At 38.0% G+C, this 27,229-nt stretch overlaps 2 protein-coding genes across 5 annotated transcripts in view; one reads left to right on the forward strand and one right to left on the reverse strand.

Annotated features, from left to right (window-relative positions):
* The window catches only part of LOC128600251 (NACHT, LRR and PYD domains-containing protein 12-like), a 53,628-nt gene extending 34,992 nt beyond the window's left edge, over positions 1 to 18,636 (reverse strand). The window contains exons 1-11 of one of the 3 annotated variants that reach the window (XM_053612587.1): positions 18,018 to 18,636; positions 16,850 to 16,907; positions 16,113 to 16,214; positions 15,244 to 15,369; positions 14,392 to 14,445; positions 12,420 to 14,204; positions 11,177 to 11,350; positions 8,250 to 8,423; positions 7,342 to 7,515; positions 6,398 to 6,571; positions 4,114 to 4,287 (exon numbers count right to left, since the gene is read on the reverse strand). In XM_053612587.1, the coding sequence (XP_053468562.1) occupies positions 4,114 to 4,287; positions 6,398 to 6,571; positions 7,342 to 7,515; positions 8,250 to 8,423; positions 11,177 to 11,350; positions 12,420 to 14,204; positions 14,392 to 14,445; positions 15,244 to 15,369; positions 16,113 to 16,214; positions 16,850 to 16,902 (2,990 nt within the window). In that variant the 5' untranslated portion in view covers positions 16,903 to 16,907; positions 18,018 to 18,636. The remainder of the gene's footprint in view (positions 1 to 4,113; positions 4,288 to 6,397; positions 6,572 to 7,341; positions 7,516 to 8,249; positions 8,424 to 11,176; positions 11,351 to 12,419; positions 14,205 to 14,391; positions 14,446 to 15,243; positions 15,370 to 16,112; positions 16,215 to 16,849; positions 16,908 to 18,017) is intronic. The other 2 variants (XM_053612589.1, XM_053612588.1) reach the window with 2 other exon arrangements.
* Positions 18,637 to 18,738: 102 nt separating this feature from the next.
* Positions 18,739 to 27,150, forward strand: LOC128600576 (leucine-rich repeat flightless-interacting protein 2-like). Of its 2 annotated transcripts, XM_053613154.1 has the most exons (12): positions 18,739 to 19,276; positions 19,548 to 19,657; positions 20,013 to 20,162; positions 20,633 to 20,725; positions 21,193 to 21,363; positions 21,578 to 21,670; positions 21,818 to 21,988; positions 22,198 to 22,272; positions 22,743 to 22,826; positions 23,572 to 23,754; positions 24,485 to 24,567; positions 25,086 to 27,150. In XM_053613154.1, exons 1-11 carry the CDS (start codon positions 19,111 to 19,113, stop codon positions 24,563 to 24,565), a joined length of 1,377 nt encoding a protein of 458 aa, XP_053469129.1. In that variant the 5' UTR covers positions 18,739 to 19,110; the 3' UTR covers positions 24,566 to 24,567; positions 25,086 to 27,150. The 2 variants fall into 2 exon arrangements, with proteins under 2 accessions (XP_053469129.1, XP_053469128.1); XM_053613153.1 differs by having other exon boundaries at positions 24,485 to 27,150.
* Positions 27,151 to 27,229: the final 79 nt, after the last annotated feature.

Below are 27,229 nucleotides of genomic sequence, written 5' to 3' on the forward strand. Positions count from 1 at the left end.
TTTCCTAATAGAAAAAGACTTTTTTTAAATACCATATTTTCCAGACTACATTGTGCCGTGTTTTTCACCTTGTAGTTGCTACAGTACGCATATCATAATTCTTGCTTATGCTGATTCTTAGTGTGATTATTTTTCTAAACAAATAGAGAAACCAAAATCACACATTTTAATAATCATGCGTTAACAATAACAATATCAGCCGTTCTGGTGGATAGAAATCACCAACGTTTAGCCAGAAGGAAACCTCCGTGTTCAACATGTTAGTGTTTATCTCCATGCAGATTTTAGCAGGATATGACTCATAGTCTGGAAAATACGGTAAACAGATTAGACCCTTAAAATACCTTTATTTCAAATCTATGACTTGTGGTTATTATAATTGTGTGCAAACTGCACTTTTCTCTTTCTTCCATCTGCTTTCAGGCTGCCATGTTGATTTGTTTCCACTGGGAGGCACTGTGTTTTATTCTTATTGTCTTTTCACCTTTCATTTCTCCACTCACTTGTCCAAAATCAGACATGTCAACAACAACAACAAAGAAAAAAAGGTTATTCCCACTTTTGAGCATGTTTTACTAAAAGATTAATCAGTGTGAGAGTTCGTGGTTAGTGCATGTGGACGTGAAGCTCAGCTCTCTGATCTTCAACTTTATCAAACGCCGTTTCAGCTCATTTTGTTTCCCCATTTTATTATTATTATTATTATTATTATTATTATTATTGCATTTAATTTCTCCTTTAAAAACCAGGTGATTCCCAGTGAAATAAAGAAAAAACACACGTTTGCAAGGGAGACCTGGCCAAGTTGTTCAAATGGATATTAAAGTAATTTTATATTTAACAGAAGTTGAGTAGTAAGGTTGCAGGTATATTTTATTTTAATATTGTAATAAAGAAAAAGATTTTTTTTTAAATGACCCCATTAGACGGTGCAGTATGTCACAGACTGGTTTATGAAAATGGGAAAATTGCCACACAATTTTGAATTGTTTTCTTGTTTTGAGAAAAAATAAATAATAATAATACACTGTGTGTGATTTATTCTTTGCATGTTGTTATTATTTAGATTTTTTTTCTCCTACACTGATTGACACCTTGTTGTTAGGACCAGAAGATACGACCACATCACCCCGATCTTATCCACACTGCATTGGCTCCCAGTAAAATTTCACATTGATTATAAAATACTACTACTGACCTATAAAGCACTAAACGATCTCGTGCCCTAGTACCTAAGCGAACTTTTGGTCTTTTATGATCCGCCACGCCTACTTAGATAAAAAGGTGCAGGCTATTTGTTGGTACCTGGAATAGTGAAGGCTACAGCAGGGGGAAGAGCTTTCTCTTATAAAGCCCCCCAGTTATGGAACAGTCTTCCAATTAGTGTTCGGGACTCAGACACAGTCTCTGGGTTTAAGTCAAGGTTGAAAACATATTTGTTTACTCAAGCTTACCATGAGTAGACTTTCTTTTACGCAAAGTACACAGTCTTATCCATCACAGGATAGTAAGCATACCTAATAATCTCTCCCTCTCTTTCCTCCCTCTCCCTCTCTCCTTCTGTCGAGCCACACATGATATTATGGAGATCCCAGTGATCCTGAACTTTCTGCTGTCCGGACCTGTCTGATCCATTCAGATGCCAAAGGAGATACCGTACCGTACCGACTCCTTTGTGAGTGTGAAGAAGACGACAAGAGGGGACAAGAGGGTCGCCTCCATGAGTTTTCGAGTCTCAGGAAGGAAACCTCTGACAGTTGTTTGTCTTTATGAACCCAATAGCAGTTAGCAGTACAGACTTTACTGACTCCATAATCTTTCTGGGGGACTTCAATGCTCATAACAGGAATGATGGTGATTCTTGGGCAGAATGAACTCCCATATCTGAAGCCAAGCGGTAAAAAGTTATTAGACTTCTGTGCAAGCCACAGACTGTCAATAACACTTTGTTCAAACACAAGGTTGCTTATAAGTGTAGTTGGATCTGGACAACCATGTCCCAACATTTAATGATAAACTTTTTGATTGCTTCATCAGACTTATGTTTTTGACACATGGGTAAAGTGAGGTGCAGAAGTGATGGTGAGTTACTGCGCAGAACAGATTAATGTGCTAAAACCAGGAGAGCTTCTTGCGTTGCTTGGGGGAATCTTCATTGAGATTAACGAGCGTTAGCTGCCTTGGTTTATGCAGACACTACATTCACTCATGCAGGATTGCTAGTTACATTTTCAGTACAATGAGCAAGTTTAGAGGTCAAAATGACAATAGGTGGTTAAATACTAAAAATCCCTGGAGATCAGCAGCTTCTGAAATACTCCAACCCGCCTATCTGGTACAAACAACCATGCCATGGTTAAAGTCACAGAGATCACACTTTCTCCCCATTCTGATGTTTGAAGTGAACTTTAACTGAAGCTCTTGACCTGTATCTGCATGATTTTATACATTGTTGTCACATGATTTTACCTGACAGTGGTAAATACAGTGTTGTGTAAATGTGAAATGTTTATAAAAAGTGTCAGATTGCTACAAAACAAAGCAGTGTTTACAGGAAAGAGAACACAGAGCAGCAATAGCATGTTGAGGAAATAGTCACGGCTTCAGCCATGGTGATTTTAGAGTCTTCCAACCAGGTGATGTGATAGAGTGGTGGGGTGGTGGAAGACATGGGCTGGAGTGTAGACCAGAGCAACTAGAACCTTAACCAGAACCTGAGTTCTGCCATGATGTCTGTAAAGTCCTATGATGATGAAGAATCACACAGAGTAAGCACAGGTTCTTTAGATCTTAGACACACTGTCTGCGCTTACACTTTGTGGAAATGTGTTACATTTAATTCAGATTATTTCTCAGTGTGAGAGAAAAAAGTTCAGGAAATGCCGCTGTGAGTCGAGCACATTTCATTAAAAATATCTTCTCTGGAATCTGCATCAGATGAAAATTCTTCATAACCTGAAATTAAACCAAAACAAGTTTAATATTTAAGCTGTCAGGTTGAACATGAACATTAAACATCAAAGTAAAGTTTAAGTGCAAAGTTTAGAACAATACCCAGTAACTCACTGAATATGAACCTGTTTATAATCAAGAGCTCTTTATAAAAACAGGACCAGGTTACTTAAACTTTTTCTTCACTAAACAAAATGTATCAAACAATGTTAATGAGTCGTAATATTTGTATATTTTATTTCTGTACATGTTTATCTGAAATACTTGTAAATCACCTCAAGTCCTGTAGTTTAAGTCTGAAGAGCCGCTTCTTTTCTGATTCTCTGAGTTTATTCTGAGTCAGATCCAGTTCTCTCAGGTGTGAGGGGTTTGATCTCAGAGCTGAAGTCAGAGCAGCACAGCCTTCATCTGAGATATCACAATAACACAACCTGCAGAGAGACAATGACACCCTTTAACTCTCTCAGTTTATATAATTACATGGATTACTGCACTTTTATATCTGGAATATACTGTGGAGTTTAAATTGATTATTTGTATTAAGTTTACAGCATTTAGCAGACTCCCTTATCCAGAGTGACTTCTAGAAGTGTGTGTGGGCGTCACTACATGCAAATGAGCTGTGTCGGGAACGCGCTTCACACATTACAGGTGATCAACATAAGCACACGAGTACGAAGAAAATCAGCCTTTCTGTCAGAAATATTTAGTTCAGTTTGGCTTACACAAACAATTACACACAACTTTACTAAAATATTGATAAATGAGACTCTGTGTGTGTGTGTGTGTGTGTGTGTGATATAATTTAATAAAATTTAGAAGAACAATCAGGGCTGAGTTTCCTAAAAACATTGCAAAGTTAAGATCATTGTAACTGGGAGAGAGAGTGTTCAAAGTGATGCTCGCTCTACCATTAAACGATGATGTTTGTGCTGTGATGCTTTTGGGAAACTCGGCCCTGATCTGCTTAAACTACTACAAACACTGAATACATAAATACTGTGATCAGATCAGGAAAAAACATCAATGTGGACTGAAATGAAATGATTTTCCTCCTCAGGATATTTGATGCTGAACCTAAAACCTCTGCTTCAGTCTCACTATTAGAGAATGTGTCTTACTGAGGAGCAGGTCATGTGACTCTCAGAGAGATGATCTTACCTCAGTGTCTCCAGTTTACAGTGAGGATTCTCCAGTACAGCAGAGAGACACTTCACTCCTGAGTCTCTGAGTTTATTCACAGACAGATCCAGTTCTCTCAGGTGTGAGGGGTTTGATCTCAGAGCTGAAGTCAGAGCAGCACAGCCTTCATCTGAGATATCACAATAACGCAACCTGCAGAGAGACAATCAGTATTTTTACATGGACAACAATAATCCAGTATTAACCCGATTAAGACGATACTCTGATTAAGAAACTACCATGTAAACAGCAAAAAAAGATTAAAGTCATAATCGAAGTAAACACAGACTATGTTTACACGGACAGCAGTAATCTAATTATTGACCTTATTCTGAATAAGACAATATTGTGATTAAGGTGTTTACATGAGTGGCTTTTAGAATATTCCTTTCATGTTCCTGTGTTACATGTTATAGAACATAGATCAATGAACATCACATGTCATTACGACACCGCGCCACATCGTCCGACGTCCCTCCAGAATTTCACGTATCAACATAAAGTTCGTCTTCGTTATGGTACCGTATACAGTTTTGGTTGTTTTTATTTAAAATTTTTATGAACAATTCAAGTGCAGGTAATTATTTGTCATGCTGTAAGTGCAAATAGACGACTGCTTGAAGCCGTGGGCTGTGTCTCAAACCTACTATGTAGTAGCCGAGATACATGTATTTCGCCTACTATATACATGTATTTTGCCTACTATATAGTAAGTAAGTACGCGGTTTGGGACGCAGCCGTGCTCTCTTGTTTGCTGTAAAACAGTTGCGCACTGCCGTGTGTGATCGTGTCCTGTCGGAAAATACGGTGAAAACTCTCACACGACGTTAATAGTGTGATTAAGGCGTGTACATGTCTGTAATACACGTCCATAATGCGACTAAAACAGGAATACTCCACACGCCTTAATTCCATTTGTTTACTTCGATTATGACTTTAATCGGATTAAGGTAATTAAAAAATTGCTGTTTACATGGTAGTTTCTTAATTAGAGTATTGTCTTAAACGGGTTAATATTGGATTATTGTTGTCCATGTAAACGTACTGACAAATGGAATTAAGACATGTGGAGTATTCCTGTTTTAGTCGCGTTATCGACGTGTGTTACAGAAACCACGTACTTACCTACTATATAGTAGGCGAAATACATGTATCTCAGCTGCTATATAGCAGGTAAGTATGTGGTTTGGGACGCAGCCCATGGCTTCAAGCAGTCTATTTGCACGTACAGCATCACAAACAATTAACTGCACTTGAAGCTTTCGTGAAATTAAAAATAAAAACACCCAAAACTGTATACGGGACCATAACGAAAATGAACTGTATGTTGATGCGTGAAATTCTGGAGGGACGTCGGACGGCGTGGTGCGGTGACGTAATGACGTGTGACGTTAATCCATCTACTTTCTATAACATATAAAACAGGAACATGAAAGGAATATTCTAAAAGCGACTCATGTAAACACCTTAATCACAAAATTATTTTATTCAGAATAAGGTGAATAATTAGATTATTGTTGTTCCTATAAACGTAGCCTATGACACACTCTTCACTCTCTCAGTTTATATCATTACATGGATTACTGCACTTTTATATCTGGAATATACTGTGGAGTTTAAATTGATTATTTTTATTACGTTTACAGCATTTAGCAGACTCCCTTATCCAGAGTGACTTATAGAAGTGTGTGTGGGCGTCACTACATGCAAATGAGCTGTGTCGGGAACGCACTTCACACATTACAGGTGATCAACATAATCACACGAGTACGAAGAAAATCAGCCTTTCTGTCAGAAATCTTTAGTTCAGTTTGGCTTACACAAACATTTACACACAACTTTACTAAAAGAACAATAATAAATGAGGCCCTGTGTGTGTGTGTGTGTGTGTGTGTGTGTGTTATAATGTAATCAAATTTAGAAGAACAATCAGGGCTGAGTTTCCTAAAAGCATTGCAAAGTTAAGATCATTGTAACTGGGAGAGAGAGTGTTCAAAGTGATGCTCGCTCTACCATTAAACGATGATGTTTGTGCTGCGATGCTTTTGGGAAACTCGGCCCTGATCTGCTTATACTACTACAGACACTGAATACATAAATACTGTGATCAGATCAGCAAAAAACATCAATGTGGACTGAAATGAAATGATTTTCCTCCTCAGGATATTTGATGCTGAACCTAAAACCTCTGCTTCAGTCTCACTATTAGAGAATGTGTCTTACTGAGGAGCAGGTCATGTGACTCTCAGAGAGATGATCTTACCTCAGTGTCTCCAGTTTACAGTGAGGATTCTCCAGTACAGCAGAGAGATGCTTCACTCCTGAGTCTCTGAGTTTATTCCCAGTCAGATCCAGTTCTCTCAGGTGTGAGGGGTTTGATCTCAGAGCTGAAGTCAGAGCAGCACAGCCTTCATCTGAGATATCACAATAACGCAACCTGCAGAGAGACAATGACACACTCTTCACTCTCTCAGTTTATATCATTACATGGATTACTGCACTTTTATATCTGGAATATACTGTGGAGTTTAAATTGATTATTTTTATTATGTTTACAGCATTTAGCAGACTCCCTTATCCAGAGTGACTTATAGAAGTGTGTGTGGGCTTCACTACATGCAAATGAGCTGTGTCGGGAACGCGCTTCACACATTACAGGTGATCAACATAAGCACACGAGTACGAAGAAAATCAGCCTTTCTGTCAGAAATCTTTAGTTCAGTTTGGCTTACACACACATTTACACACAACTTTATTAAAAGAACAATAATAAATGAGGCCCTGTGTGTGTGTGTGTGTGTGTGTGTGTGTGTGTGTGTGTGTGTGTGTGTGTGTGTGTGTGTGTTATAATGTAACCAAATTTAGAAGAACAATCAGGGCTGAGTTTCCTAAAAGCATTGCAAAGTTAAGATCATTGTAACTGGGAGAGAGAGTGTTCAAAGTGATGCTCGCTCTACCATTAAACGATGATGTTTGTGCTGTGATGCTTTTGGGAAACTCGGCCCTGATCTTCTTAAACTACTACAAACACTGAATACATAAATACTGTGATCAGATCAGGAAAAAACATCAATGTGGACTGAAATGAAATGATTTTCCTCCTCAGGATATTTGATGCTGAACCTAAAACCTCTGCTTCAGTCTCACTATTAGAGAATGTGTCTCACTGAGGAGCAGGTCATGTGACTCTCAGAGAGATGATCTTACCTCAGTGTCTCCAGTTTACAGTGAGGATTCATCAGTACAGCAGAGAGACGCTTCACTCCTGAGTCTCTGAGTTTATTCCCAGACAGATCCAGTTCTCTCAGGTGTGAGGGGTTTGATCTCAGACCTGAAGTCAGAGCAGCACAGCCTTCATCTGAGACATCACAATAACGCAACCTGCAGAGAGACAATGACACACTCTTCACTCTCTCAGTTTATATAATTACATGGATTACTGCACTTTTACATCTGAAATATACTGTGTAGTTTAAATTGATTATTTTTATTAAGTTTACAGCATTTAGAAGACTCCCTTATCCAGAGTGACTTCTAGAAGTGTGTGTGGGCGTCACTACATGCAAATGAGCTGTGTCGGGAACGCGCTTCACACATTACAGGTGATCAACATAAGCACACGAGTACGAAGAAAATCAGCCTTTCTGTCAGAAATCTTTAGTTCAGTTTGACTTACACAAACATTTACACACAACTTTACTGAAATGTTGATGAATGAGGCCCTGTGTGTGTGTGTGTGTGTGTGTGATTAAATTAAATTTAATCAATTTTACAAAAACAATCAGGACTGAGTTTCCTAAAAGCATTGCAAAGTTAAGATCATTGTAACTGGGAGAGAGAGTGTTCAAAGTGATGCTCGCTCTATCATTAAACGATGATGTTTGTGCTGTGATGCTTTTGGGAAACTCGGCCCTGATCTGCTTACACTACTACAAACACTGAATACATAAATACTGTGACCAGATCAGGAAAAAACATCAATGTGGACTGAAATGAAATGATTTTCCTCCTCAGGATATTTGATGCTGAACCTAAAACCTCTGCTTCAGTCTCACTATTAGAGAATGTGTCTCACTGAGGAGCAGGTCATGTGACTCTCAGAGAGATGATCTTACCTCAGTGTCTCCAGTTTACAGAGAGGATTCTCCAGTACAGCAGAGAGATGCTTCACTCCTGAGTCTCTGACTTTATTCCAAGACAGATCCAGTTCTCTCAGGTGTGAGGGGTTTGATCTCAGAGCTGAAGTCAGAGCAGAACAGCCTTCATCTGAGACACCACAATTACACAACCTGCAGAGAGACAATGACACACTCTTCACTCTCTCAGTTCAGGACACACAGATCAGTTTAGCAGGAACTTTTTCATCAAAGAGTCACTGCAGTCTTTATTCACTATGAAATACAGAATTATGAATTATATGAGAGCATTAACTAAAAAACAAACAAAGAGGGTGTGTGTGTGTGTGTGTGTGTGTGTGTGTGTGTGTGTGTGTGTGTGTGAGTCTATCGTGGTAATAAATTTAAGACGCAGGAAAACACAAGGGTAAGAGAGTATGTAGTTTATTGAGAATCACTATCATACACATCATACACTGGGGAGAGAACAGGACTTGAAGAATAATCTGTGGGTGAAAGGCAATATAGTGGTGTGTTTGTAGCAAAGCTACTATCATCATCAGAGGAAAGAATAAACGGGTCCTACACAGAGGTCATGGGAAACTGCTGAGCCTCAGTTTGAGTAGAAGCATGAGCATAGGTCACCGACGGAGTGATACGATAAGCGGGAGGATAAGGAAACCCTGGGGGTACAGGTGAAGAGCAGAGACGGTCCAGCAGAACTGTAACAGACACTGCCAAATGTGCCAGCTGATGACGTATATATTCACCCAGGCCTGTGAGACTGAGCAGCTGAGAGAGAGAAGGGAGTTTGTCAACTGGACAGAGATCAGAGAGAAAGGACAAAAAATGAGATAAAACAGCAGTGGTAGCACTTAAGATATATCCACATATATACATGTACAAGCACATGCAAAGAATGTAGGAAACAGGTTTCATTACATGACATGGAAAAAGCATAAAGTTGAAAAACACACTCATAAGATGTTTAAGAAACACAAACACACACACACATACTCACAGAATGTTTAAGTAGGTATACGCTCCTAACTTAGATGAATTTTTTATTTATTATTTATTTATTTTATTTTATTTTATTTTATTTTATTTATTTATTTAATATATAAATGGCATCCCTTTATTGTATACTTTATGGAGTTACAGACACTTCCCACTTAAATTTTTGTTCCTGTTCATGGGTTTTATGATATTTATATAACCAGCGACCGTTATTGAGTAGCCATGATGAGCCAGGGGGCGGGGAGGGGGTGGTTTGGTACTTTTAATTTTGTTTTCCTTTGTTAGTATAACAAGAAAAAAGGCCTGTGAATGTTTACTGCTGTGTTGCTCAATTTGTTTTTTTTTCTTCTTCTTCTCAATGAAATATTTGGGAAAGGGAAGGGAGGAGAGAAGAGAAAAGGTAAATGAATCACATGAAAATGAATCACAGGTAAATGAATCACATGAAAATGAATCGCATTGAAATGAATCACATGTAAATGAATCATATGAAAATGAATAAATAAATTAAAACGCAAGATAAAAAAAAGAATGTTTAAGAAGCACCAAAAATGTATAAACAAGTTTAGAATTGGAGAAGAAATATGTGTAACAATAGGCAATAATAAAAATATATCTCACCCATAATAAAGAAGTGGTAAAATATCCAAATTGTCCAGGACAGCGGGGCGATGAGATGCGCACAGCTCGGTTACCGGAAGTGGGAATGCCAGTAAGGGACTTGGAATAATTTTTTAAATACCCGAAAGAAAAACTTGAAGATAAGGGGATATCCAATGGCTGAAAATGGGTTTTAAGGGGATTCCAAAGTGAGAATATTTGATTCTAATGGTATTTAAAAATGAGAAAAGTTGAGTTTAAGGAGAAATTAAAAAAAGAAATTATTACAGCATACTGGGATTCCAAAAGAATGAGATAATTGGGCGTAACCTAAAGATAAGTCTGTATAAATAGGGCATTGAGTCTGTGTATAGATTCAGATCACTTTGGGACGTCTCACTGAGTGGATCTCATGTTGTTTTTTGAACAATAAACGGGATTTTTGCTTCTCTCATCCAGTGCGTTCTAGATTTTTACTTTCAATTGTGCTTTTGAGTAGGACCACTGAAAGGAAATTCTCTTATATTATGTACCCTCTTATATTATGAACTGCTCTCAAATACCTATGATGAATGTAATCATTTAATTACCTCTTTGAATAAGCTGATCAACTGCTATCCTTGATTATATTATTATGTACTTCTGTGTCAACATGACATGGGACTTATTTTGTATCATGACTATGTGCTGTGTGTTTTGACTAAATCTGTCTGACACCTGGACCAGTAGAAACCGTCCACGCACTGCTGTTATCAATGTGTACAATGTGTATAAATACTCCTGTTTTGAATGAATAAATAGGGAAGTCTCCTGTGAACGCTCATATCTGTCAGTGTGTGTGTTCATTTCGGACTCTCCAGGCGCGCCTGACTCTGCAGCAAACCACACTTTCTAGCTCATAGCAGCACAGAACTAAAAGTTAATAAAAGATTAATAGAAGTTAATGGTAAAACAGGCTGGAAAGCATGACGGAAGATCTGAAAGGCGTAATCTGGAGATTCCTGTGAGGTGGAAATCTAACAATCACTTATGGAAAAACTTAATTAGCACCACTACTCGTTTTTGACACGACACTGTGTATTTCTGTCTTATTTTTAATGCCGTGACTAAAACTGTTCATCAGAAATGCTCTCTTCAGTTCCAGTTCTGAGACAAGCAAAGATCAGTAACATCAACTATATGTAGAAAGCACAACTAATATTGTGATCAGATAATTAGGAATCAGATTAATCAGTGTGCACTGAAACTATTAGAGAATGTGTCTTACTGAGGAGCAGGTCATGTGACTCTCAGAGAGATGATCTTACCTCAGTGTCTGCAGTTTACAGTGAGGATTCTCCAGTCCAGCAGAGAGACACTCCACTCCTGAGTCTCTGAGTTTAATCTTAGACAGATCCAGTTCTCTCAGATTGGAGGATTCAGAGCTGAGCACTGAGGCTAAAGCTGCACAACTTTCCTCATTTAGGTCACAATCATTAAACCTGAAGGAAAGAACAAAATACATGATGCAATAACAGTGTACATTATCAAACAAGTTCTCAAACACTTTTTATATGAAATGTACAAACATGCTGTACATGTGCTGCAACATGCTGCATCATTTACTGTGTAATGTGTGTTTACTGAATGTAGATTAGAGACATTTATACCACAATACCCTTGGTTCTGGATTCTGATTGGTCAGAAGGTGTTGAATAATTTTCTATAACAGCAGCTCTGACAGCAGTGCAGCTACAATCACAGCTTTATATTAATGCACTCTAATACATGATTGTTTCTATAGTAACAGCTCATTCACAGGGACTTGTTTCATGGAGTTATATTAACATTAACAGAGAAAAAACAACTGGTGCAGCTCCAGCATAAGTGATAACAGGAATTTGTTTGATAGACAAATGACTTTGGTGTAAGAGGAATAATACACTTTGCTGTTTTAGGAACATAATCAATTACAGATTATTACAGTAACTCTGCTTCATGTTGGTCTGCAACTCAACACCCTTTTCCACTATTGTATGTTTTATTCTATATTAAATATAATCTTTATGGCCAAAGGTATGTGGACCCCTGATCATCACAACCATATGTGTTTCTTCCCCAAACTATTCCTACAATGCCCCTGTGCACAAAGCAAGCTCCATGAACACATGGTGTGTCTCGAGTAGAAGAACTCGAGTGTCCTGCACAGAGCCCTGACCTCAACCCCACTGAACACCGACTGCACCCCAGGCCTCCTCACCCAAAATCAGTGCCTGACCTCACTAATGCTCTTGTGGCTGAATGAACACAAATCCCCACAACCATGCCCCAAAATCTAGTGTAAAGCCTTCGCAGAAGAGTGGAGCTTATTATAACAGCAAAGGGAGAATAACTCTGGAATGGGATGTTCAACAAGCACACGTGGGTGTGATGGTCAGGAGTGTACATACTTTTGGCCATTTAGCATACAACTCTTATGTTATCTTATGAGGTCTGACAATGTTCTTGTATCTTGCATGTATGCTGTAAGAATATTGTAACAGTGTAACAGTTATATTCAGCATTACTTACTGAGCTTTTCTGGATGCTGCAACCACAGGCAGGAGCTTCAGAAGAACCTCGTCTGATGTACAGTGTTTGTTGGTATATTTATTAAGGACAAACACATCATGTTCCTGCATTGATGTCAGTAACACAAACACCACAGCTGACCACTGAGAAGAAGAAAGTTCGCTTTGTTGTAAATTTCCAGATTGCAGGTAGTGTTGGACTTCCTCAACTAGAGAATGATCATCCAGTTCATACAGACAGTGGAACAGATTGATGGATTTCTCTGCTGAGGGATTCTCTCTGATCTTCTTCTTGATGTAATGAACTGTTTCCTGGTTACTGTGGGAGCTACTTCCTGTCTGTGTCACTATGGTTTGTAAGAGGATCTGATTGGACTCCAGTGAGAGACCCAGAAGAAAGCGAAGGAAAAGATCCAGATGTCCATTTTCACTCTGTAAAGCCTGATCTACAGCACACTTGTGGACATCTGAGATTGTAACTTTTAGCCTAAATATCAGCAAGGCTGGCTTTTTAAAAACATTTCTCTTTTTATTCATGAATGTCAGGTGCACATATAGAGCTGCGAGGTGTTCCTGAATGCTCAGATGAACAAAGCAGTACACTTTACTCTGGTGAAGCCCAAACTCCTCTCTGAAGATCTGTGTACACACACCTGAATACACTGATGCTTCTGTCACATCAATGCCACACTCCATCAGGTCTTCCTCATAGAAGATCATGTTGCCTTTCATCAGCTGCTGAAAAGCCAGTTTACCCAGTTTCAGAACCATCTCTGTATCTGTCTCTCTGCTCTTTCTGTACTTTTTCTTTATGACGTTTGTCTGAATGATGAGGAAGTGTGTGTACATTTGAGTCAGAGTCTTGGGGATCTCTCCACTCTCTGCTTCACCCAACATTCTCTCTAGAACAGTGGCTGAAATCCAGCAGAAGACTGGGATGTGGCACATGATGTAGAGGCTTCTTAATGACTTCAGGTGTCTGATGATTCTGTTGCTCAGGCTCTGATCACTGATCCTCTTCCTGAAATATTCCTCCTTCTGTGGGTCATTGAACCCTCGTACCTCTGTGACTCGATGGACACACTCAGGGGGGATTTGATCAGCTGCTGCTGGTCGGGAGGTGATCCAGATGAGAGCAGAGGGAAGCAGATTCCCTTTGATCAGGTTTATCAGCAGCACATGCACTGATGCTGATTCAGTTACATCACACAACCTCACTGTGTTCTGGAAATCCAGAGGGAAACGACACTCATCCAAACCATCAAAAATGAACAGAACTTTGTCCAAGCTGGAAATGTTTGTTTCTTTTATCTCCTTATAAAAGAAATGAAGAAGCTCCATCAGACTCAGGTTTCGATCCTTCATTAAATTGAGCTCTCTGAAAGGAAGTGGAAATATGAGATGGACATCCTGATTTGTTTTCCCTTCAGCCCAGTCTAGAATGAATTTCTGCACAGAGACTGTTTTTCCAATGCCAGCGACTCCCTTTGTCAGAACGCTCCTGATGGGTTTGTCTTCTTCAGATAAGGGCTTAAAGATGTCATTGCATTTGATTGGTGTTTCCTCTGTTGCTGCTCTCCTGGATGCTGCCTCGATCTGTCTCACCTCATGTTCATTATTGACTTTTCCACTGTCTCCTTCTGTGATGTAGAGCTCTGTGTAGATCTCATGCAGAAGTGTTGGGTTTCCCTGGTTTGTTATCACCTCATTTACATGCTGAAACTTCTTTATCAGATTTAATTTGCATCTCTCCTGAAGATGAGGTTCAGTGCTTACAGACTTACACCTGTAAAATGGTAATAGACATGTGGTGAGATATCAAGCACAATCTCTGTCCTTTTTCTTGAGTCAAATGTATATGTGCTTGTTATCCTCATTATCTGTAGAAATACTCAGCACAAAGTGACTGGAGGGATGTTTATAATACCAGCATAATGATTAAAATACTATTGTCATGCTGAGTTTGATCTTACCCTGTATCTGTGATTATGATCTGTTGTGTTTTCTCTCTTGCTCGCTGCAGGACACTGCGAATACAAAAGTTTTAAATATCATGCACTTGTCCATTTTATTACACCATTATCCACATTACTTAAAATTATGGTTTGAACTTTAGCCTCTAATTTAATAAAACAATGATCAATGTTTCAGAGAATGCAAATGTAACTAAACCTGATGGATACAAATGACAAAATTACACAGATACAGGTCAAGAGCTTCAGTTAATTTACACATCGGACATTAGAATGGGGAAAAATGTGATCTCTGATCATGGCATGGTTGTTAGTGCCAGATGGAGTGGACAATTAAAGACCAGGTGACATTTTCCCCAATCTTCAACTGTCCAGTTTGGGTGAGTTTGTGCCCATTATAGCCTCAGATTCCTGTTCTTGACTGACAGGAGTGGAACCTGATGTGGTCTGCTGCTGGTGAAGCCTCAAGCCACAATGTGTTGTGCTTTCTGAGATGCTTTTCTGTTCATCACTTTTGTAAAGAGTGGTTATTTGAGTAACCATAGCCTTTCTGTCAGATCAAATCAGTCTGCCCTTTCTCCTTTGATCTCTCACCAAGAAGTTTCTAACCACAGAAGTTCCCTCACTGGATGTTTTTTGTTTTTATTTGCACCATTCTGTGTAAACTCCTAATAAAGTAAATTCCTAATAAAGTAAACAGTACGTGTAACTTTATAATATTCTAAAAGAAAACTTTCATACTACAGAATATATATCAGTATATATCAGTATAATGGATATTTTGCTATTTTAAATTATAATGGTTAACAATGAGATATTAGTTAATTCGAGTTACATGTAAATGTTTGTTACCATTCTGGTGTGAATTCTCTCTTCTCTTTAAATGTTAGTGGTAAACCCATAGAATGATCACTCTTCATGGACACACAGCTGGGTACTGGTGAGTCTGATCTCTTTACCTCTGTTGTACTGCTCTCTCTCTCTCACACACACACACACACACACACACACACACACACACACACACACACACACACACACACACACACACACACACAAAACAACAGTAACATTTATTCAGTGTGAAATAGTATTTTATTAAACTTTACTAACTTACTTACTAACTTAAACGAATTTACTAAATTTGTTTAGTTATTTCACACTTACTTATCAACAACCTGGCAACCATGTGGCACATATCTCCCATATTTAACTACAAGTTTGAACCTTTTAATGTTTTACTCTTCAGAGATGTTTTAATTATTTAATGCTTTAGTTTTTTTTAATGTTTTACCTTTTAACATTTAAACATACTTTTTATGATTTTAACCTTTAACCATTATAACATTTTAGACTTTTAACCTTTACCTGCTTAACTGTTAAACATTTTAAAATTAATGACAGCAAAATATATCGTTTAACTCTTTTAGCATGTTTAGCTCTGTCAAAACATCAAAGGTCATCCATGACCTTTAACCTTCTAATCTAAATTTGAACCACATTATTTTGAATAGTAAAGAATTATTCAATGTGTTTTTGCAATGGCACTAATTATTATTTTCTCATATTTGATGGTCTACAGATTACACAACACGAACAGGCCTGAGGTGGTCTTTTATGTGTATATAATATTAACTTTATTCAAAATAGATATTATTTTATAGTCATATAAAGTTAGTAGTTTTACGAAGTGGCTTTAAGTAGTTTAATGAAGATGTTACCTGTGTGTAGCTGAGGGATCTGCTGGAGGTTCTTTAAACACATCACTGTTCATGGAGGAACTGCTGGGTCCTGAAGAGTCTGATATCTTTTCCTTGGTGTCACTATTCAACAACATATACGTCTTGCTATTAATAATTTATCTGGCTGTAGATTCTCATTAACGTCAGTCAGTAGACAATCACTAAAAAGATTAGTAGTAGAGTGGTCTGCCATTTTTAGGGATTTTCTTTTAGGGTGAAGGCTGTTCATGTGAAAAGGCCACATATTTTTGAACTGCTGCTCCTGCACCATCAGGGGCCTCTGTAACGCTTGGAGGAAAGCGCTACTGCATGCATGATTGGCTGGTGTCACTGTGATTGATAGGGGAGAGAGAGTACGCCCCATCCACGGCCAGTCTTCCAGCCATGGATGACATCATCGCGATTCGAACTCGTGATGTCTGGATGATAGAGCAAACGCTTTTCTAGTGTAAACTCTAACTTTTTAAACTTATTTAACTTTAACTTATTTTCCTAGAAATGTTCTATTCTACTTTCAGAGCCTAGGTTATTGGTGTTGATCAATAGAACAGATAATAATGCGTAAAAAATGAAGAGCTTTAATTTATTGCCCTTTAAAGGCTCATGATGTTCACTGATGCCTGGGCAGAATCTAAGTTTAACCCCCGCTCTATGATGTACATAAAGTCTTTATATTTTCAATAAATATTCATGCCTTAAATAAAATAACTGCTTACCTCTTTTTGAACTGCAGAGATCCAGCAGGTTGCTCAGGATTAGCGTGATCCATTTTCACTATTAGTAAAGAAAGGTTATTGGTCATGGACACACAGATGTGTATGATCAGGACTGATCTCTTTTGCTGGTATGTGCCACTGTCCACATTCAAACATACATAAATATAAACAAATAAATAAACATATACATACATAAGCTTCAATAACAAACATTTGTTTTAAGAAGAAAAAAATGTAATGCTTAGTAATACAGCATTTATAATATTTACATTTATAAGCCTAATTTTTACAGTATTTATTCATTACTATATTTGTAATATTTACTGTATTCATAATTTACAAAACAAACATAACAACAGAACAAACATAGGTTCTGTTACCCCATTTTTAAAATATAACTTGACAATCATGAAGTATGCCTTTCACTTCTGGAATACAACATTCTACAGATAAAATTCACTCACACTCCTTTTAGACAAACACATGGAAATAAAGCTTTTCACTTTGTGCTCGTTGATCCATTAATGACCGAAACTCCTTCACTTTATTATTATTTTCCCTGAACGATTGGCGCACGCGATCTGTCCCTTTAATATTCATCATTAATGTTTAATTACTATTTCATTATTATTAAATACCCATATATATATATATATATATATATATATATATATATATATATATATATATATATATATATATATATACACACACACACACACACACACACACACACACACACACACACACATATATATATATATATATATATATATATATATATATACATATATATGTATATATATGCCATTGTTGCTTGTTCGTTTCAAAACAGCACTAATTATGTTTGTATTGAAAGGTCCACATTTTTTGGGTTTTGATTTTTCCTCCACGCGCATGAAGCCAAATCTTCCTGCTGTTTCATCTAAACATCTGGGCGTGTGTTGAAATGTCACCACCAAGTAAAATCAAATGAAATAGCAAAAATATTTGTAAAATATACAGCTATAGTGTGTTTGTCCTCACTGATAAAGGTCTATAGATGATGTATTTTTACTGAAATGAGAAAAATATACTCAGTTCACATAGTGCAGTTTTCCTCCTGTAATGTGCACACACCATTTTATAAACTGTATCATTATTTTCAATACCAGAAATGAAGAATTACCTTTACTCGACAGTGAAGCGTTGTGGCGTTGGCATTAATCTCGCTGTTTCTTGATCTTTGAGTTTGCTCAGACGCACTTTTAAAAAGGTGCTGAGGCTTCAGGAAGTCTTTCACTTCTGTAGAAGTAAAACAGGTTGAACCACATTCACAGGCACATGGAATTACAGACTTAAACAGGTTCAGCAGCTGCACGACTTGAAGTCTGGTAAATATTCTGATCTCTAAATGAAGCTCCCAGAATCAGTTCTGCTGATTATATATAAACACACATTCTAGATATTAATCTACAGTTAAAGCTTACAAAACACTGCACAACATTTAGAGTCTGCAGTAATCATAATTAAAGTGTGGTACATAACTTCCCTGGTAAAACAAACAAAAACAATCAAACAACAAACAAACAAACAGCCTAATAAACAATAATGTTCTGTACACAAACACAATTATTCAACATTTTCCATTATTAATGATCTCATAAGTGTTCAGCAACTCAATCTCCAGCACAGAGCCACAGTCAATACTACTTGTTATTTATCATGTACATTCTTCTAAAAATGAAATAATAACAACACGAATAGTGTTAGCATTCTTTCACTGATTAGGAAATGTATGTATTTTATATTTATTTAATGTCCTGTGTTGGTCAACAGCATAAATAATAAGAATTATGAGTGAAAATTCAGTTAATTAGTCTAATTGATGGATTGTGAAAATAACAAGTTATTAAATCGAAATAATGACACAGCAATTGGAAATGAAGAAAATGACACATTGTGGTTCAGGGCTTCTGTAATTTGAAAGAGAAATGAGATGACATCACTGAAAAAAGCACCAACCAAACATCACCAAAATCACAGACAGACCAAACACTCCCTCACATATATTTACATGGTCTATACTTCAGGAAAGATGAAACACATCTCAGGGGTTATTTAGATTTGCTGATGGAACTTGAGAATCTTCTGGAATGAGTTCTGTCATTGTGACGCAACAGAAGAAGCCGCTGTAAAAAGGTGAAGAACAGAAAGGCGGAGTTTCAGTGTTTATTTGAACTTTCCAACTGACAGGCTGTTTAACCGAGTTCAGTGCTACAATGCAGCATTTAATGAGTTTAGCTCGCTCTCGGGCGGCAGGTCTTCCACTGCGCCCCCTGCTGTATGCGGTTGGAGCTGCAGCCACGGCCGCAGGAGTTTATTATTATTTTAAGAAGCGTGGCGATGGCGATGGGGAGAGAACAGCGGACACAACTCTCACCGAGGGTACACCATCTCTCTCTCTCTCTCTCTCTCTCTCTCTCTCTCCGTTTTTATATAAACCATATTTCACTTTAGTAGAGTTTTTCAGTCCTTCATGATCAGAGTGCATTTAACCAAAGTTTGATTTTCTGTGTAAAAAAGAGCTCCAGCAGGATCAGAGCTAGAAACTTGTGATGGTGTGAAATGAAAAGTGTAGCAGAAGTAATGAGTGTGTGTAATAGAGACTGTGCTGACTGCAGGGTGATGTGGTGTTTTTGTACTGGTTTGTATTTAGGCCCAGTACAGACCCAGCTCCCTGCAGTAGATGATTCTTTGCTGGATCCAGGCTTGATGTCTGAGGTGGATGGAGTCAGTGTCACACAGACTGACAGCACTGTCCCTCAGGTACTCACCAAACCACAATCACTTCCATCTGCACTTCTACATCTCATGACTCTGAGGAAATCACTCCGTTATGGACACTTTGGTGACTCCAGCAGGAGCTAGGTATTACATAGGTAGTTACATTAGCTCAGCTGGTAGCCATTGTTCTGGATTAGGGTTTAGGTGCAGTACGTAACGAGACTCATTATCACTCACAGCATCCAGTATTTAATAAAATATTGGTTATAATTCATATTTAAAATATATATTTAAGTAGGTTTTATCAGCTGTATAAACTAGTAGGCTGTTATGGTTAGTAAATAGATTCTACGAGCTCTCCTGTATCGCTTATACCATTTGGATGGTGGACTTTCAGGAGTCTCTGAGCGAGGCTGAGGAGAAGAAGCAGAAGGTGGAAGTGTCCAGTGCTCTGGTGGACAGCGAGAGGTCCAACCTGGAGGACAGAGTGAGGGAGCTGGAGGAACTGCTCTGTGAGGAACACAGAGAGTGTGAGAGAAAAACCAAGGTGAAAGAGAAAAGCCTCACATTAAACAGTACTTTTTAAAATAATATGAGTAACAAACAACATGGCAAATATTGAGAAAAGAAAATATCTGCACACTCACTTGTGTTTGGAGCCTGAGGGGCGTTAGCAGCGACGACTGGACCTGATAATAGATATGAGGATAAAATTTATATCAATAGTTTAACATTGAAACTATTAGGGTTGAGCAACGCCTCTTAATTTCTCATTTTTTAAGTGTTTCAAGTCTGTAACGCACTTTACACCTGATGTGGGTGCCACAAATGAAACCTCATACTGAATTTTTTAAATCTTTGAAAGCCCTGCTAGCTCATTGGTACCAGCCTCTCCTGGGTGTGATTTAAAAAACTTTACAAGACAGATAAAACAAGCTTTGGCCAGACAGTGTTACATGTTTGAAATTTTGAACATTTATTAATTTAAACCTCTTCTGCTCCATGGCTGTGTTTTAGGACTATGAGGCGGAGTGTCAGGCTCACGGAGCCCTGAACTCTCAGTACAGCGAGATTAAGGAAACTTTAACACACATTGAGGGGTTAGTAAAGGTAAGTTTCTCTCTCTCTCACTAAGTCATGACTGTTGCAGTAAACTGTGTGTTAGTTGTGGGCCAGAAAAATAAATACAGTACCTCTGAGCATTTCAGACATGGATATTTAGAAGATTGTTTTAATGCTGCGTTTGATCTTCACTCCACCGTTAGGGCCAATTACACATCGCCCCAACATTGCTATGTCTTCACTCTGCCTGATGTGTAAATTTAGATCTGAATGAAACAATCATAGCATTCATGTTTAATTACAGCATAGCATCTGTTTAGCACAGAATGTTTCATTTTTAACCTTCTTTTAAAGTTTTTCTTCTTCTGTAAGCACTACTGCTATTGTGTGTGTGTGTGTGTGTGTGTGTGTGTGTGTGTGTTCATTCCTGTTTAGTCACACTGTTGCAACATTCACTGTGTCTGAATGTGTGTGTAGTAAATAAAGCCAACAAACATTGGTTTTTGAACTTCCAGGTGACTCTGACTGAAGCTGAGGAGAAATACAAGCGGGCGATGGAGTCTGAAGCTGAGCTGGAGAATGAGAAGTTGGACTTGATGTCCCAGGTCAACACACTGCGTGGCTCAGTGAAGCAGTTGGAGGAACAGTTCTCTGAGACACGCAGGAGGAATGATGAGATAACGAGGGTAAGTGAGAAAATCCTTACATTAACCAGTTCCTTTAGAAATAATATGATGTTCATGCTGCATGATGAGTTACACCACAGGCGATATGTACTTGAATAGAATAACAGTTGTATTTGTCATTAAACATGTTTTTTTATTGAATAGAAGTGGTGGATTGTAGACGTGAACATTAAACACAAAGCTTGAACCTCTTTTGCTCCATGTTGTGTTTTAGGAGCTTGGCATAGGGCAGGGCATTCTCACATTTGAGAAGTCCAAGGCTGAAGAGCAGGTGAAAGATTTAAAGCAGAAAATCAGTTCACTGAAGGTAAGCTCTCATTAAATCTGTTATTATTATTTGTCCCCAAATCATTTCAGGCTGTTCTAACAAATGATGAGTCGAGTCTTCAGAAGTGTCTGAATGTGTATGTAGAAGTGAATAAAGCCAATAAGCTTTGCTTGTTGAACACTCCAGGTCTCTCTGGATGAAGCTGAGGTGAGATACGCGGAGTCATTGGAGTCCATTACTGAACTGGAGAATGAGAACTATGACCTGGTGGATGACATGAACACACTGCAAGAAGCAGTGGATGATTTGGAGGAGCAGCTCTCTCAGACCCAGACAAGGTGTAATGAGGCAACGACGGTAAGTGAGAAAATCCTTGCATTAAGCTGTTTCTTTGTGCTGCATGATGAGTTACACCACAGACTATATGTACTTGAACAAATTTAAATTGTATTTCTAGTTTAAGATGCTAACTTTTTTATTGAATATGTGTATTGAAGTGGTGCATTGTAGATGTTAACATTAAACACACAACTTTGAACCTCTTTTGCTCCATGGCTTTGTTTTAGGAGACGGAAAGAAAAACTCAGGAGTTGAGGGATCTACGTTCCAAGTGGGAATTGTTGAATGAAACTGTACTAAAGGTAAGCTTTACTTTTCATGGAACCAATAAGAGAAAATCTAGTCTGAGTGCTGCTTAATAACGAGCAATCCCTCCAATTTTTAACTCCATATTTGAGCCGCTGTTTTTGGAAGAGAGACGCTCATGAATTCACACATCAGTATTCAGCCAGACAAAGTGGGATGTGAGGGAAATTAAATCACTGTTCATAAAAATAAAGAAAAATTGAATCCAGTGTCGAATAAAAGCGAATCACATTTAACTGATGGAGCAGTTTGTGAACGTGTTGCATTGGATGTGCATCAAATCTGGACCCTGCATAGACTTTTCTAAAGTACACACAGATCCGGATGCCCTCTTCACAGGACCAGTCTCGATTCCAAGTCCTCAGTTTCTACTTGACCGAAATTCACAGTAATTTGAAGTTAAGTTAAAGTGAAGCAACCCTTTCAGTACTGAAGTTTGAACCACTTCTGCTCCACTGTATTTTAGGATTATGAGACAGAGCGTGTAGCTCACTTCGCCCTGAAGTTGCAGTACAATGAGCTGATGGAACGGCACAACCAGCTACTAAACGTAAGTTTTTCTTCTCACTAAGTCATGATTGTTGTAGTACACTGTGTGTCAGTTGCAGGTCAGAAAAGTAAATGGAGTACCTCTGGGCATTACAAAGAGGGACATTTAGAAGCGAATATTCAAGCTTCACACCAGGACTGCCATTGTGAACTGTGTGTGAAGACTCTTCATGTTCATGCTGCATGATGAGTTGCACTACAGACTGACCAGCCCTAATAACAAACTAGGGGGTGCACATAATAAAATAAGTGCTTTTTATAATCATAGAAAAAAAAAATAGTGTCTCCCATTTTGCTGTAGCAGGTTAGTCATAATGCTATGGCTAAACTGTATTTAATGCTAAACTGTATTTATTGTCACTTCTGGCCGATGTGTAAATTTGGAACTGACTGAAAAATCATAGCATAATAATAATAATAATAATACAATCAGTATTTCAGGTTTAACTAGATCACAACAACTGTTTAATACACATTTTCACAAAGTGGAACTAAAGAGCCTCGTTGTAGATGTGAACATTAAGCAGTAAAGTTTAAACCTCTTCTGCTTCATGACTGTGTTTTAGGAGTGTGAGCAATAGCGGGAGGCTCACAGTATCCTGAAGTGGCAGTATGATCGGCTGAAGGAAACTTTATCAAAACATTATAAGTCTGTTCTGATGAGTGATGAGTCGAGACCTCAGAAGTGTTTCAATGTGTGTGGAGAACTAAATAAAGCCAACAAGCTTTGGTTGTTGAACTTCCAGGACACTTTGGCTGAAGCTGTGGCAAAATGCGAGCAGGCGATTTTTTTGCCAGCTGAGTCAAACGCTCAGCTGGAGAGTGAGAAGTCAGACTGGAAGTACCATGTGCACAAAATGGAAGGTGCAGTGCAGAAGCTGGAGAAACTTCTGGATGAAGTAGAGATATCGTGTGATGTGATAAAGCAAGTAAGTGATAAAATCCTTGCATTAAGCCGTTTCTTTAAAAATAAGGTGACGAGTTACTGATGAGTTATTATTATTGGTCAGTACTGATATCGATGTCATATGATGAGAAACCGAAAGACCTGATAAATCTCATTGTGATAGACGAGTTTGAATAATAACATATTATTGAACCTCCACAACAACGTCTCTGGAAATTTCTCATTGTCTAATGGTCAGGAACATGCTAGTTTAAGAAGCTAACACAGATGTTTGCTCCACCCCATTAAGGTCATAGTAAGTCTGACAGAGCTACGGTAGATCTGTGATCTTACCTCATCAGTGAGCCTATAGAAAGGACTATTACTAAATGACTATTATGCCTATGGAAATGATGCTTTAAATGTCAAAGAGGAGAAGTTTGGAGGTGTTTATTGCTCACTAAAAGATAAGAACGTGAAGGCCATTTCTTCAAAGTGCACTTTATGTAATAAGGAACGCTAGTAACAATATGGCATGTTGTGTTGTTCAGTAAGAGGCTCTCAGTTCAACACATCTGCATATTGAACAATACATTTAACAGACTGCATAATAAAGTATATTCGTCATAAAATACTGTGTTTTTGTCATAAAATAATGTGTCTCAGTTTTGTGGATTGTTACACCGTTACACAGCATTTGTTTAATACACATTTTCAACAAGTAAACGTAACATTATGTAAACATTTGTATTTACTCCATGGCTGTGTTTTAGGATCGCGAGCGAGAACGGGAGGCTTACAACATCCTGAAGTCACAGTACGAAGAAGCATTAAACAGTGTGATGAATTTCTAATGGTAAGCTTCTCCTCTTATTAAGCTATAAATGCTATAATACTGCAATTTAAAGTTTGGAGGAAGAGCTCTCTGAGACCCGCAGAAAGTGTGAAGAGATAACAATGGTTAGTGTAAAAATCCTTAATTTAGAAATATAGAAACAGAAATGTGAGGACTTGTGAGGTTTGTGCTGCATGATGGGTTACGCCACAGGCTATATGTACAGTACATGAACAAATGTATTTTTAGTTTTATTTCTGGATTTCTTTTTTTATTGACTGAAAAGAGGCTGATTGTAGTTGTTAAAATTAAGATGATTGTAGATGTTAAAATTAAGATGACCGAACCTGTAATGCAGTGTGATGAGTTACCAAATGTAAGTTTTTCCTCTCACTAAGTCATGACTGCTATAGTACATTGTGTTTAAGTTGTGTCAAAAGTTTACAGTAACTCTGGTCATTTCACACATAGATATTTAAACTCAAATATTACTACATTGATACATTTTACTACATTAAATCTGTATTTTATTTTCACAGAAATCCGAGGAGCCTGTAGATTTATGAACCCCAGATAACTGCCAGGGGTGGCCTATGGGCCTTTGGGCCACTGGAGCATTGACTCAGATCTAGCAGGAACACTTGACCCATCTGTTACTCTGTTGGCTATGCAATTCTGAAGCCTAGCTCTCCTTTCTAGGACCGCTAGCCCCTGACATATTAGCCAAGCATCTCACCATGGAGCTCCTGTTTTGGCTGCTTCAAATTTTGCCTGTGGTGTCTGTGAGCTGCTAGATGCTGATGATGTTTTGGCCTATTAGCAGTGTTGGTTCAAGTTTTGTGAAGGAAAATGGAGTGGCGCACCACTCCAAACTGTTAGCACTGGTATAGCCGAATGGGTGGATCAATGGATGTTATTGGGCAGGAGGGGAAGGGAGTGAAGCACAGACTCCGGCCTTGTAGTCAAGATTCAGAGCATGAGATGGAGCAAGCCACTGGAAAAATAGAAAACAACAACTTAGCTATCTCAGACACAGTGAAATGAAGCTAACAAGCTATGTTAGAAGTAGCTATTCTAGGTAGCAGTTCTCAGGGAAAGCTCAAACAGAAAAGTTATGAATATCCACAGTGTTCTCAGCACGTAGCGATGTTTACATTTACATTAAGTAAATACTACATCATTTATGTCATATCACTTTGTGATTAAGGTCTCGGCGTATGCACACATGAGAATATCCAGGTGTTAATTACTGCTCCTGGTGGTTAAGAGGGGTGAAACTGAACGACCATGATGAAGGGTGGACATAATAAACAAAAATGTAAATAAAAACTGTACTCAATCAAATCAATAATCATCAGCCATCTTTGAATTTATCATATTTATTATATTCATTTTAATCATCTTGATTTTTAGTTTACAGACAATTTATAATTAAATCTGTTTTAATCCAATTATTCATACTGTTTAAATAAACGTATTGAAATGAATACCTCACTAATTAGCACAAAAGTAAAAGGGAAGTTCAGACTGGCAGTGAAAGAAAAATGGCAGCAGATAAGGGACACCTTTATGGATTCTAAACACATGTAGGGACTGGGAGTGTATGTTATCGTGATAAGTGATAACTAGTTTAAGTGAATAAATGTATCCACAGTTCAAATTCTGGCTTGCCACTGTCAATTTGCTGTGTAAACCTGGGTGGACAAGGGGTTTGTGGTCAAATTCGGTTCAGTTCACAACACATAGCACTGTCATCACAAATGCCAGTTGTTTATTGTATCGTACACACAAATGTGTTGCCACTGCCACTGATAAAAACCACCCATTTCAGGAACTGTGCTGATCTATAGGCTTCATAGATCATGGTGCAATCTTTTATCCTGTTCATTCTTACTGTACCAGTGTAGTAGATTCCTCTTTCTTTCACGTGTTCTGCTAGTGGTACTGATGTAAAATAGTTATCTGCAAAAACCCTGTGATTTTTTTTCCTGCTCAAAGAGTTGCTGTCATTTTTAGGACAATATCTACACTAACACCAACATCACATTTATATTTGTTTGGATTTTCTGCCCTTTGACAAATGTCAAAATCATAAAGGAAACCATATTGCCCAGCACATCCCCATATTCTGAACCCCCATTTACTGTAAGTAATGTTGTATGTGTTGAAGTTAATACTATTTTCCTTAAAATAACACATCTCACTGCTTTTGTACAATACACAAAGGTTAGTGACACTTCATTTAACCTACATTCTTTAAATTAATCTTTAAAGAGTTCCTGTTCACTACAAAGTGACCTAACGTTTAACTACCCGCTGTGTGTAAATACTAAAATTCGCCGTGTTTGCTAGTAAGCGAGCTAACGTTATGCTAACCGCTGTGTCTAAATGCTGAAATCAGGGTTTGTACAAGGTGCTTGTGTAACTGGTTCACAAAACCAAGTATATGTATTTATTTATTTTATTCTGCTGCTGCGTGTCTCTGTTATGAACTTCCCAAAACCTTGGTGTTTAACTTAAAAATACATTCAAACATTCCGTATGGGTTATACAACACTATTTTTGATGGGAACTACAATGCAAGGTGTTCAGTTCAGGTGGGACACTTATCAGTGATGCACACTCCCAGATAGCGAGCACATTTGGGCCGATTCCGGTAGAAATGCGCCCCTGTCGGTGAAAA

This window comes from Ictalurus furcatus, chromosome 24 (assembly GCF_023375685.1).
Source record: "Ictalurus furcatus strain D&B chromosome 24, Billie_1.0, whole genome shotgun sequence".
In the NCBI taxonomy this organism is placed as follows: Eukaryota; Metazoa; Chordata; class Actinopteri; order Siluriformes; family Ictaluridae; genus Ictalurus; species Ictalurus furcatus.

Excerpts from the sequence above, each read along its gene's own strand:
- LOC128600576 (XM_053613153.1), top strand. The coding sequence starts at position 19,111 with ATGCAGCATTTAATGAGTTTAGCTCGCTCTCGGGCGGCAGGTCTTCCA. Across the intron at positions 22,273-22,742 it reads TGAATGAAACTGTACTAAAG|GATTATGAGACAGAGCGTGT; the intron begins GTAAGCTTTACT and ends ACTGTATTTTAG. Across the intron at positions 22,827-23,571 it reads GGCACAACCAGCTACTAAAC|GACACTTTGGCTGAAGCTGT; the intron begins GTAAGTTTTTCT and ends TTGAACTTCCAG.